Below are 13,254 nucleotides of genomic sequence, written 5' to 3'. Positions count from 1 at the left end.
GGCTCGAAAGCAGCGGAGCTTTTATTATGCCACAGTCGACCGCTTCCGCTCCTTCCGGTCGTGCGTATGTGTCAGTAACCGCAGTTAGTGTTGAAGCAGCATGTCAGGGAGACGCTGTGTGTTTCTAGGCGAAAGCAAAAGCACTTTATTTGGCCTTCCGAAAGTAGATGCATTTAGGAATCTTTAACAACAGAACCAACAGAACAGCAATGCATTTTATGGACGACCGTTTCATGAACCTAGGAGAGGAGGTAATTATGACAATCCTATGACAATCTGGGGCTTCTGAATCAGCTACTGTTTTGTTACTAGTTTAAGTATTTGCTATTGACTGTATTCGTTCTAGGAGAATTTGGCAGAGAGAGTCCAGAGAAGTTCGTAGGAGTGAACGGTAGACCGGACAGTGAGTGACTGTGCTGTGTGTGTATTTGTAGTGTGGCTTGATTGGTGACAGCAGGTGCGGGTGATCAGAACTCAGGTGACTGTGATCAATCCCTGACACATTAATGGTAAATGGTAAAACTAATGACATTATTTACTGTCTTTACATTTATTTTGAAAGATGAAGCTCGCGTAAGGGGCGTTGGTGTTCGGCCAATCACAATGCACTGGGTCAGCTGGCCAATCAGAGCAGACTGCGCTTGTCGGAAGGAGGGACTTTGTAGAAAACGAAGCGTTTGAGAGAGGCGGGGCATAGAGGACCTACAATAATGTACAGTATTTGAAAAATAATGTGTTTTTTGAACATTAAAGCATGTCAACATATTCTGTTACACCAAATACACAAAATAATGATCTTTAAAAAAGCATCATATGACCCCTTTAAGTCAGTGGAAAACAATCTGACACTTATGACTAACTGACATATATTTTACTTTATGTATGTGATATTTCCGTGAACGTATTCAAAGATCCGAGTCACTTGGATGAATCAAAATCCCCACCACTTTATGCAGGTGAGCGGCTCTGGCGATCAGGAGGCGGAGCATTCGCCCACGATGATTGACAACACAGTCCACCAATCGCATCTGAGCACGCGCAAACTCACGCCCTGCCCACTTCAGCCACACCCACTGGGGGTGACGTGACAGCGCACTTCTTTCATTTCCAGCTTTGCAAGACCTCCATTTTCTTCGGGCCGACGCGTAGGAAAAGGGGATTAAAGACGAAGAAAAATGAATGAAGAGTACGACGTTATCGTGTTGGGAACCGGGCTGACGGTATCAGAATATCATTTTTATCCAAATACGCTCGCGTACATGACGAAAAAGTACGACGTTATCGTGTTGGGAACCGGGCTGACGGTATCAGAATATCATTTAATCCAAATACGCTCGCGTACATGACGAAAGAATCTTAAGAAAAACCACAGTCAGAGGCTGTTTCGATCTTGCTAGGCGGTGCTGTTACTGTACCGCGCACTTTAGGAGGCTAATTACTAACTTGCTACTTTTAGCATCATGCTAATCAGCAGCCAGTCGAACTCTATTGGATATGCTAATTAGCAACAATGCTAGCGTTAGCCACAGGCTAATCAGCGTTCATTCTAACTGTACGTGATGTGCTAAGCTGGCTCAGTGATAACTTTAGCATCAGTTATCCATTGGCGCTCAGCCGCAGCTAACTCTGCTTCACAGGCCTCGGTTACAAATTTGACGGTGTTTTGTGATTCATTTTGTTTAATACCTGGTTAATAACGCACCAAGAAACTTACTGTGTTTTGTTATTTTAGTGTGACATTTTGGATCAAATATCTCGCTTGTAATGAGGCTTTCATATTTTGACAGCGCCAACTACACAGCTTGCGTTGTGTCACTGTGTCTAGGTAATAAATGGTCTGTCTCTTATTGTTTATGAAAACTGTTTTTATTATTCCTAAAAATCATATAAAAGTATGCATATTTTTATCTGCTTTTTAACACATAGTCTATAGTTTCACCAGTGGCTTCCTCAATGTTGAGGTGTTATTTTTACAAGAGGTTTACTTCGTAGTTATTTTAAGGGTGGAGGATTGTTTCATATATTTTTATTTAAAATGAAGTGACACAATGAACCAATTTTGAGATTACACATTTCGTCAATATAGTTAAGTAAACAACCACACCCTCAAGTAAAACAGAAAACCTTATATATTCTATTGCAATGCTTTATATGCCTGTTCATTATTCAGCCAGGAAGTTGTTTTATGCTTATATAGAGAGAAAATGATGCACGCATGTCGTTACCCACATCCTCCAGGCTTTTAACCTGCAAAATGACACTATAGTATACATTATTGTAAATATTTACCTTTAAATTATGCATCAGGAAAAACCCCTGATGAAAATTATTCCTAGCTGCTACTGTACTTTGCTTTTCAGTCAAACTAATTTGTTTGGTGGGACAGTCCCTGATTGTAATGAGGCTTTCATATTTTGACAGCGCCAACTACACAGCTTGCGTTGTGTCACTGTGTCTAGGTAATAAATGGTCTGTCTCTTATTGTTTATGAAAACTGTTTTTATTATTCCTAAAAATCATATAAAAGTATGCATATTTTTATCTGCTTTTTAACACATAGTCTATAGTTTCCCCAGTGGCTTCCTCAATGTTGAGGTGTTATTTTTACAAGAGGTTTACTTCGTAGTTATTTTAAGGGTGAAGGATTGTTTCATATATTTTTATTTAAAATGAAGTGACACAATGAACCAATTTTGAGATTACACATTTCGTCAATATAGTTAAGTAAACAACCACACCCTCAAGTAAAACAGAAAACCTTATATATTCTATTGCAATGCTTTATATGCCTGCTCATTATTCAGCCAGGAAGTTGTTTTATGCTTATATAGAGATAAAATGATGCACGCATGTCGTTACCCACATCCTCCAGGCTTTTAACCTGCAAAATGACACTATAGTATACATTATTGTAAATATTTACCTTTAAATTATGCATCAGGAAAAACCCCTGATGAAAATTATTCCTAGCTGCTACTGTACTTTGCTTTTCAGTCAAACTAATTTGTTTGGTGGGACAGTCCCTGAAAACTTTTCTTCCTTGAGGTCTAAACTGGATCAAGTACACAGTTTTGTTTGTTTCACTTCTTAAGTAAGGAAACATGCACCTACATCTCCATAAACATGCATTTGTAGTCTCATAAAATTTTAAACAGTGATCCATACTAATCCTACCAGACTCAAGTATGCATTAAAACCGATGTTGCATTTTATTGATTGTGGATATTGATTATTCACATTTCATTGCTTTTACTAAAGGCTTGGGTTAGTGTAATGTGTCTAAAGAAACCTATACAAAGTGGTTCCCTTAAAACAGGAAGTATGGGAAGTGAACAGAGGACGTTTCTGTGCAGAGGTGAATTAGGCTATCAGTAGAGGAACCGAGACTGACATCTTCTGTTTAGTTCTGCAGATCAGGCAAGAATGGTAAGCTGAGGGTGGCATGAGAGCGAAAAATGAGCAACAGTGCTCCCGTCTCGGCTGTTTTATGAGGAATTCCACAGTTCTTGAGGCCACAGTCTCCCTGAGTGTAGTAAGGATCTGGTATTACATGGCTTATTGCATAATCCCTTTAGCCTGTGCTGGACAGTGTAGTGGCTGGAAGTTAGGAGCATTGATGCTTGAACTCCTCTGAGTTCTAATAGAACAAATGTCACGAGGTCTTGCCCATTTTAAGACATGCAATGATAGGAATTCTTATACTGGCTTGTTATTCTTTGTAAATTTTATAGTAAAACACTTGTTACTTTGTCACTGTCTTTGCATTTTCTCTTTTTATTGGCAGCTATGCCGTCTCGTATTGTGTAGACGCCTCTTTCTCCACATAATGTGATGAATCATCTACAGTGGATTGAGGGGAAAAGGCAACACACAAAAGAAACATCAAATACTGGATGATTGAGCTTTCTGTTGCAGAAGAGTGGGAGAAGTGTTTTACTGGAGCGTGATAGAGTCGCTGATAGTCATCTGAAGCCAGAACGCTGGATCCCAGCAGGTGTTTAACGCCATGAAAGAGGGAGAGAAATGTCAGGAGCGTTTCTTAGGGCCTTTCATGTGACTGTAGCCTGATTCTTTAGTAAGGAGAAGCAGGTGGTGTTCAGCCGTGTGGATCTACTGTACAATTTACAGTGATTGTTAACGTTTAACCCTTATTGCTGCTAAAAAAGATCTTTGGATTTAGTACGCAGTCATTTTGTTTCAAGATTTTCCTTTAGTTATAAGTGAACTCATAATTTGAGCTGAGAGCAGTTGAGTCATGAACATTTGAGGTGAGGAGTCGGGACATTGATTATGTGGACATGAGAAATTGATGTCTAAAAATTTTGTTAACTGCCACCATTCAGGCATATTAAGTTGTTTCTATAGTCACGAGGGTTTCGTTCGGACATACTCTGTCCACAAAAGAGTTTGTGAATTAATAATTTTTTGCTTGTAGTAGTACAGTGCCACATATACAGCGGCTATGATCAGCTGAGAAGTAGCTCTTATTGTTGTTATCCCACCCTGACCTGTTCTAGCTTAGCAGTGTGATGCAAAGATGGCGTTGTCTTGTTTAGATATTTTCTTACATATTTGTAATGCTAAGGCCTTGGCTCGTCTCCACTCAGATGGATTTTGTTACTCTCATACCTCAACTGAAAATTTGCATTGAAATGATTTGTGAGCCCGTAATGAAGAAAACAATTTTGCTTGTCGGAAAATGAGTTACTGTTGTTAATCGCTTTGAGAGTACATGTTATTGTGAATTGTGTCATTCAATGGCTTCTGTTACGTGTAAAGTCCACTCATCACATGATCTGTAGGTTCGCTGTTTCTAATCATTTATTATGGCCTGTGAGGACAGTGTTTCAGCATTTCTTTAAACGTCCATGATTGTCTTTTTTTATAGCATTTTTTTTAAACAGCTAGTGTTGTTATGATATTATGTTATGATAGTGTTGTTAATTAAAACAATAAAATGTTCTCGTTAATTGAAATAAAGCTAAGATAAAATATAAATATCACACAGAAAGCTTAAATAAAATTACAAATGTTGCCTTGGAAACTAACTGAAATTAAGTTAATAAGTACTAAAAATTGCTAAAACGGAAATAAAAATAAAGAAGCTAAATATAAACAATACATTAAAAAAATCATATAACAAAATTACTAAATCTTAAACCAAAGTTTACACGAAATTAAAATATAAAAATAAAAGCTAATACTGTAAATAAAATATGCTATTTTGTTATTATGTAAATAATAATACATAAATAATACTAAAATAACACTGGTTATGACCCTTAAATGGGTTGAATGTTCAGTTCGTATCTGCACTTCTGTATAGTTCATACAGCTGTAACTAGGTTAAGTTGTTTTGCTACAGTGATAGACAGTTTATGATGAGTAAAGCCGTCTGTTTCAGTTGTGGCATTCTTGTAAAGCATACAGGCCGTTTCTCTGCTAAATCCCTTTGATCTACTCCTCACTGCTATTGAAAAATGTGCTAGGGCTTGTTTTAAAGGCATGTCTACAGGATATCGGTCTGCTAGGATTGGTTCTGTAAAACAAGTAATGCATGCATTGTTAAAGTCAAGGACAGTATGTATCATTTTATTTTCCACAGAGATGCAACCTACTTCAAAACCACTAAATAACTGGCATTAAGTATATTATACAAGCCATGACTGCATTTTGAATGGCCTGGGGTCATCATGGTCACATGTCTGAGATATGTTGTATTGAATCAATCTGCATTCATGTGTTTCCTCTAGGAATGCATCCTGTCTGGGATCATGTCCGTGAAGGGGAAGAAGGTTCTGCACATGGACAGGAACTCTTACTATGGAGGGGAGAGTGCCTCCATCACCCCTTTGGAGGATGTAAGTCACTGTTTGACACCACAGCTATTCTCTAAATCTCCACAGACACTAACATTGTCTTTTGGTTTGCTCACAGTTGTTCAAGCGTTTCAGCCTTCCTGGCAGCCCTCCTGAGTCCATGGGAAAGGGCCGCGACTGGAACGTGGACCTCATTCCCAAATTTCTAATGGCCAACGGTAGGAAGCAACAACATCAAACTTTACATTTACATTTCAGCCGTCACTTCTTGGAATCTGTAATCTCGGCCAAATACACAGCACGTTCCGGATCGCTCTGTGCCAGGTACTGCTGGATCCCTCAGTCACACATTTCCTGTTGCTTAGCAGTTTTCTTTCACTCTTGAAATGCTCAAGAATACAATGGATGATGATTGTGTCCTTTTTGTATTCATAGGTCAGCTAGTCCGTATGCTGCTGATCACACAGGTGACGCGTTACCTGGACTTCAAAGTGATTGAGGGCAGCTTCGTCTACAAAAAGGGCAGCATCTACAAAGTGCCCTCCACTGAGACTGAAGCTCTGGCATCCAGTAAGTGACAGGTTTATGATTCAGATAACCTAAAGATAGAAACAAACAAGGTCTTGCAAATGCAGTAGAGATTTTTCTTCTTTTTTTAATTTTTTTTTCCCAGTAAACTTTTTTTAAACTGGCAAATTCAGATTGAAACTGGCGATTTCAAGCCAGCTCTTGCCATTTTTGTATGCATTGTTTATCAGATGGTCAGTGAACAGGCTGTGGGTGGCCCATGGTCCTGCCATCTGAAGCATGAGTCTACAGCCAAGTAGGCTGGAGTGTGTTATTGTCTGAACCAGGGTTATTATTGTTAACTAAAACTATTAAAAACATTTTTGTTAATTGAAATAAAGATGATATGAAATAAAATATTAATATTAGATTAAAAACTATAAGTTGCATCACTATTAATACCTGGAAATAAAAATAGAAAAAGCTAAATAGAAAGTGTAAAAAGCATAAAAGACTATTTTAAATATTAATAAAAAACTATAATGATATATCAATAAATTCACCCTGGTCTGTTATGTGTAGAAGAGGAATTACAATGAAGTGATGAGTGGACGTCTCGCCTTACTTCCCTTTTGATTAATTTTGTAGCATAATGAAATTATTGTGTGTAAAACGGTTCTGTAGTTCTTCTTCTTTTGCAGATTAAGTGAGCGATGCTAGCATGTTTGTTCCTAAAATACATCCCTCCAAACAAAGTGCATGCTGTCATTCGGAAAAAATACCATCTTTTAACATGTTTCAATTGTCTTTCAGGCCTCATGGGACTTTTTGAGAAAAGACGATTCAGGAAGTTTCTCGTGTTTGTTGCCAACTTTGATGAAAATGACCCAAAGACCTTGGAAGGAGTGGACCCAAAAAAGACCACCATGCGAGATGTGTACAAAAAGTTTGACCTCGGGCAAGATGTTGTTGACTTCACTGGCCACGCTCTTGCACTCTACCGCACAGATGAGTGAGTCAAAACCTCATCTACTTTTTGGAGAAAGTCACCTAAACACTGACAACATCACAGTCTTGTTTGTCCCATGAAGTTAAACCTGTTTGTGTGGTGTTTGTGTTGTCTATCCGTCCAGCTACCTGGATCAGCCCTGCATGGATACGATAAACAGGATTAAGTTGTACAGCGAGTCTTTGGCGAGGTATGGCAAGAGTCCATATCTGTACCCTCTCTATGGCCTGGGAGAGCTGCCCCAAGGCTTCGCTAGGTGAGTTTCCCCAGCTACTTCCTCTGCCACTAACATTCACATCATTTTTAAACCTGTCTGTGTGTAGTGTGCTTAGATTGCAGTACTCTGTAAGTGCACTAGCAGTTTATTTTTGTCATTCACAGATTAAGTGCCATTTATGGAGGAACGTACATGCTGAACAAGCCCATTGAGGATATTATTATAGAGAACGGCAAAGTGGTGGGCGTCAAATCTGAGGGAGAGGTTAGTTTCTGTTGCAAGCTGTGTGAAATGGTGTGAAATCTAATTTATCCTTAAAATGTGCTTTGACTTTAATGTTGTTTATTCTTCACGGTCAGATCGCTCGTTGCAAGCAGCTGATTTGCGACCCCAGCTATGTCACGGACCGAGTCAACAAGGTGGGTCAGGTGATCCGGGTCATCTGCATCATGAGCCACCCCATCAAGAACACCAGTGATGCCAACTCCTGCCAGATCATCATCCCTCAGAACCAGGTTAACAGGAAGCATGGTTAGTGTTAACAGGAAGCCACAGCGCTTGCATGTTCTATGGGCTCTTACCTTATTTTAATCTCATCTTATTTTATATTTAGTGTACTTGAGGATTGACAGTAACTAAGTGAAATTTCAGGATTTTTGATACCAATTTTATTTCCACAATAAATGCTCTTGAACGGTCTTTTTAGAAGTTAAATGTATTAATAATATAAATATGAATTTAAAATAATGGCATGTAGCTTTCCAATATTTTAAAGTAAAAATTCAGGTTTATCGGAGTAATTATTCAAGATGACTTTTTTTACTACATTTATTAAAGGCCTAATACACTTATCTGAGATATTGACATGCATCAGCTTTTTGCCACCTGTTTACATTTTATATAAATGACAAATTCAGCTTTTCCATCACAGGAATAAATTACATTTTGAAAATGCATTAAAATAGTAATGTATTATAATACTATTTCACAATATTCCTGTTTTTACTGTAGTTTTGATTAAATAAATGCAGCATTAAAAAAAGCATTCAAAATATTACCAACCCTAAACTTTGTAAAGGTACATTATTGTACATTAAAATCATCTCCTCCTTTTAGATATCTATGTGTGCATGATCTCTTACGCACACAATGTGGCAGCCCAGGGTAAATACATAGCCATAGTCAGCACCACTGTGGAGACCAGCGACCCTGAGAAAGAGATCAAACCAGCCCTGGACCTTTTGGAACCGGTTGAGCAGAAGTACGTTTGCATGTCTGTTTGCACTAGCTGATATATAAAACTTACTTTGACATGCATGCAATCGGATAAATAAAATCATGTGTGATCTTTTTGCAGAATTGTGAGCATTAGTGACCAGTATGCTCCAACCGATTTGGGATCTGACAGCCAGGTAAGTGTTTACATTGTGCTCGCTTGATATACAAAGAGTGATTACAGTACTAAGTTTTTTTATCTGCACCTAGGTCTTTATCTCTCGCTCCTATGATGCCACAACCCACTTTGAGACGACCTGCGACGATATCAAAGACATCTACAAGCGAATGACGGGCACAGAGTTTGACTTTGCTGAAATGGAGCGCAAGAAAAACGACATCTTCGGAGACGGTGCTGACCAGTAAACTAGCTCCAGCTGCTCTTGAATATCAGATATTCAGACGATCATAATCTTAAGGTTAAAAAAAAAAAGAATAAAATGGCAACCAAACTGGGCGAGCTGGCTATCCAAGCATATGTTTTGCCCAAAATGGAATTTCATGTAAACAGTTATACAAATTTAGCATTTTTGGGGGAGAAGGTTCTGCCAGTCTGCTTTTTATAATCAGGAAGCGAGATCCATTTTGCACTGATTGTTTATCTATGGCCTGTATTCAGTTTCCATCATGTGATCTTTATCTCAACCTGCTTAGACATGGGATGTAAAAAGTCCAAAGATGGCAAAAAAGATGTATTCAAGTGATATGAAGAAATACATATTTTTAAAATATATTTGTGTTGGCTGTAAAGAAAATAACCTTAAAGGGGAGGAGGATCGGGTTTTGCGGAACTGCAAAATGATCTGTTTTGAGTTTGGCCAGGTTTAAAAGCACATGGTTTTATTTTTAAAATAAACAATCTACTTCTAAGATAACTTCCAGGGATTATCCATTATTCTGTTTTTCCTAGAAAATACAACTGGTGCTTAAACTAGTATCCTGAATATTTTGTTTGCAATATTTCTCCAATTACCTGCGTTTACAGATCGAAGGAAAGTATCAAGCACACACAGTGTAGATAATCTTTTATGTAATCCCTGTCCAACCACACAGTATTCATTTTGCAATATGCTCATGTGATTTGACATAACTGACCCCCCTATTAGCTGTAAATTGTGCTACTTGTCGGAAGGGCCGGGGTTTCTTTCAGCTTTGCCTTGCATCTCTTTTCTGATGGGTTATGCGTGATTCAAAGGCTACTACATGGATGTTATTACACGTCAGTGGAAAAAGCTGCTTAAATGTAAGTCTGGAATCTGCTTGTCTGGTGTGTATCAGGGAGCTCTCCTTCTCCCTCACTTCAGAGCAGAGAGAGGAGCAGGCAGTGTCTCTTCAACGGCTCTGACGTGTTGGCAAGGACCAAAATGTCTATGGCAGCATTGACATGACCGGGGCCCTGTGCAAAGTCACCAATGTTTTAAAAAAGAAAAACAAACAAATGCTGAAAGGATGGGGCTCAAATGATTTCTGTACTGCAAAGTAAAAATGTTAACTTGTGGAAAACTGACTTTGTGTTTATTTATTTATTTATTTAAACCAGGGTTGTCAAACTCAATTCCTGGAGGGCCGGAGCCCTGCAGAGTTTAGATTTAACCCAAATTAAACACACCTGATACAACTAATCAAGTCCTTCAGGCTTATTTGAAAACTACATGGTATGTATGTTGGAGCAGGGTTGTAACAAAACTGCAAGACTCCGGCCCTCATTCACGCCATATCGGAATTCCCGTAATTACGAGATTCCAACTTGTAAAAAGCGTTCACATCCTTGTAGAACTAACTCGTAATTACAGCTTGTGAACTGGGAGTTTTCTGAGAGCTACGACTTGTACCACCTGACCACCGCAGGCTCTGTTTAGGCGTTGATAGTGTTGCCATAGAAAAGCATAATTCCGAGGACGTGAACAGCTCCGAGTAGAACGTCACGTGCTGTCATCTCGAAATTACGGTAATTACGATATGGCGTGAACGCAGCATGAGTTTGACACCCGTGATTTAAACCAAATACATCATGCTACAAAAGCTGTAGAATCACTCCAAAATTCCATTTTTTTCATGAACTTTTAATTTAAAAATGTTAAATAAAAAAATGTAATTAAAATAAATGTTAATAGTAATCCATAATTTAAAAAAAATATATATATATTAAAACAAAATGTATATGCAGCAGCTTAATCTAATTTTGGAAATTGTTATTAAATATGTGTGCTGTTACATACAAGTGTTTCGTTACTATAAAAGTTATGTTTTGCCATTAAAAAAGATTAATAAGAGAGTTAATGCTATTTATAAGGTAGTGAGCGCAAACTGAGGAACTACATCTCCCAGTATCCTTTGCGAATTTGCCGTATTCAACCCGTAGTGTCGCAAATCATAACAAACCGGCGGCTTCTCTAAATATAGAACAAGTTTACCTTATCAGCACGTTGTTCGCATGCTATATGAGTAATATTTGTTAAATGTCAGGTAGATTTATTAAACTATGGAACTCACCGCTGCCCGATCAACGTTTTATGGTGACATCGGTGAGTATTTGTCTAATATCAATGCATTTTATGCTTAACGGACTCCTGTCTTTGCAATTGCTTAACATTGCTGTGTAATAGACGGTGGAAATATATTTCCCATTAGATCTATTCCCACTTAATACGAAATAAATGACTGCATTTGTAGGTCACTGGGCTGACCGCACGCCGGTACATGAGGCTGCGTCTCGGGGGGGGTGTTATGTTTGAAATAAAATCTATTCAAACCTAAAGGAAAATAAAGTATGCATTTGTAGGCCACTGGGCTGACCGCACGCCGGTACACGAGGCTGCGTCTCTATGTCGAGCTCTGCAATTAAAGCAACTGATAGAAGCAGGAGCATCAGTTAATATCGTGTCTGTGGATAACTTCACTCCTCTGCATGATGCCTGCATCCAAGCCCATCCAAACTGTGTTCAAATACTGCTGGAGGCAGGAGCTCAGGTGGGTTACAGCACCCAGGTATATTTTAACGAGTGCCTCTTTTCAGTGATGTCCTTAATTGCGTATACATGTATGCATTCAGCAGACGCTTTATCCAACGTGACTTGCAATAGAGGAGCATGAGCAAATCATCATAGAGCCAACAATATTAGAGAAGATGTGAGGAATAACAAGGCACTGATATTTGGAAAATTGAAATTAATAACAGACACCCCACCCTGCAAAAACTCATTCATGACTATAAGTCTAAAAACTGTGTGTGCAGGTGGATGTACGCACCATCCATGGCAGTACTCCCCTCTGTCATGCCTGTGCTGCTGGCAGCATAGAAAGTGTCAAGCTGCTGGTGGATCACGGAGCATCAGTCGACCCTTCCCTGACCACCCTCACAGCATCTCCACTTCATGAGGCCAGCATACGAGGTGAGACAGCGAGGTGAGATGATCTGCTTTGTGTTTAGACTTGTGTGTGTTCTCATGATCTCTGTGCAGGTAACCCAGACTGTGTGAAGCTTATGATAGACAAGGGAGCGCTGCTGGAGGCCTTTGACATTTACTTTGGGACGCCGTTACATGCTGCCTGTGCTAAAGCTCACTTCGACTGTGCCCTGCTGCTGCTCAATGCAGGTGAGGTACTTTATTTATAGGTGTACTTTATATATTTTATTTTGCACTATTATGTATTATTCTGCATTATCATTCATACTTTCAAAGGTGCAAAGGTGAATGCCACCGAGTTCCATGAGACGGCACTGCATCATGCGGCAAGGGCCGAGAGAGTGGACCTGATGGAGCTGCTGGTGGAGTTTGGTGGAGATGTCAACATAAGTGATAACTTGGGTCACAAACCTAGAGACTATACAAAACCAGAATCTCCTGCCAATCTCTGTCTGCGGCACTATGAGAGTGTGTTACAGTCTGCATAGGTGCTATACAGTATATGTCTCAGAGTATTTCATCTGCTGTTCTGTGTTTCTGCAGGTAATCCTCTGTCTCTGCAGCAGTTGTGCCGTATCGTCCTGAGGACTGTTTTGGGCACCAGAGCTTTGGAACTGATCCCTAAACTGGACATTTCACAGCGTATCATTGATTACCTCATTTATAAATCACAAATTTATAAAAAAGTTCCCTAGAGACATATTTTATTTAGAAAGCTATAATAGTCTGCAGTTTGTTAAGTCTTAAGTTTGTGAGTAAATTAATTTAATTTAATTATTTATAAATAACCCTATGAGTTTATAACCCTATGGAACCTGTTTACTTAAAGCTGCAGTCCGTATCTTTTTTTGGTTAAAAATGATCCGAAATCAATATTTGAGCAAGTACATAACCAGCCAGTGTTCAAAACTATAGCCTTACTTTAGCCCGATTCACAACGGTTAGCTTATAATAATGTTTTCTAATTTGAGTGGTACGGGTAGGTTTTCGCGGAAATTCGAGCATGCTGCCACGTCATTA

At 38.9% G+C, this 13,254-nt stretch overlaps 2 protein-coding genes across 2 annotated transcripts; both read left to right on the top strand.

Moving 5' to 3' along the window:
* The first annotated feature begins 1,082 nt into the window (after window positions 1–1,082).
* Window positions 1,083–10,330, top strand: LOC107694307 (rab GDP dissociation inhibitor beta-like). Its single transcript, XM_016493970.1, has 11 exons — window positions 1,083–1,220; window positions 5,754–5,861; window positions 5,938–6,037; window positions 6,255–6,389; window positions 7,140–7,338; window positions 7,460–7,591; window positions 7,717–7,816; window positions 7,912–8,083; window positions 8,669–8,813; window positions 8,910–8,964; window positions 9,038–10,330. Exons 1-11 carry the CDS (start codon window positions 1,176–1,178, stop codon window positions 9,191–9,193), a joined length of 1,347 nt encoding a protein of 448 aa, XP_016349456.1. The 5' UTR covers window positions 1,083–1,175; the 3' UTR covers window positions 9,194–10,330.
* Window positions 10,331–11,039: 709 nt separating this feature from the next.
* On the top strand, window positions 11,040–12,930 carry LOC107694252 (ankyrin repeat and SOCS box protein 13-like). Its single transcript, XM_016493889.1, has 6 exons — window positions 11,040–11,352; window positions 11,610–11,797; window positions 12,063–12,219; window positions 12,289–12,423; window positions 12,511–12,702; window positions 12,778–12,930. The coding sequence occupies exons 1-6, from the start codon at window positions 11,310–11,312 to the stop codon at window positions 12,927–12,929; spliced, it is 867 nt and encodes a 288-aa protein (XP_016349375.1). The 5' UTR covers window positions 11,040–11,309; the 3' UTR covers window position 12,930.
* The last annotated feature ends 324 nt before the right edge of the window (window positions 12,931–13,254 follow it).

This window comes from Sinocyclocheilus anshuiensis, unplaced genomic scaffold (assembly GCF_001515605.1).
Source record: "Sinocyclocheilus anshuiensis isolate Anshui unplaced genomic scaffold, SAMN03320099.WGS_v1.1 scaffold1316, whole genome shotgun sequence".
NCBI lineage: Eukaryota > Metazoa > Chordata > Actinopteri > Cypriniformes > Cyprinidae > Sinocyclocheilus > Sinocyclocheilus anshuiensis.
This window is presented reverse-complemented; position numbering and strand designations above follow the sequence as displayed.

What these genes read in the sequence shown, in the direction of transcription:
- LOC107694252 (XM_016493889.1), top strand. Translation starts at nt 11,310, where the DNA reads ATGGAACTCACCGCTGCCCGATCAACGTTTTATGGTGACATCG. An exon ending in CCTGCTGCTGCTCAATGCAG is followed by an intron (nt 12,424 to 12,510) that starts GTGAGGTACTTT and finishes ATACTTTCAAAG; the next exon opens with GTGCAAAGGTGAATGCCACC. An exon ending in CTGTCTGCGGCACTATGAGA is followed by an intron (nt 12,703 to 12,777) that starts GTGTGTTACAGT and finishes GTGTTTCTGCAG; the next exon opens with GTAATCCTCTGTCTCTGCAG.
- LOC107694307 (XM_016493970.1), top strand. Translation starts at nt 1,176, where the DNA reads ATGAATGAAGAGTACGACGTTATCGTGTTGGGAACCGGGCTGACG. An exon ending in TGTTGGGAACCGGGCTGACG is followed by an intron (nt 1,221 to 5,753) that starts GTATCAGAATAT and finishes TGTTTCCTCTAG; the next exon opens with GAATGCATCCTGTCTGGGAT. An exon ending in CCAGGTTAACAGGAAGCATG is followed by an intron (nt 8,084 to 8,668) that starts GTTAGTGTTAAC and finishes TCCTCCTTTTAG; the next exon opens with ATATCTATGTGTGCATGATC.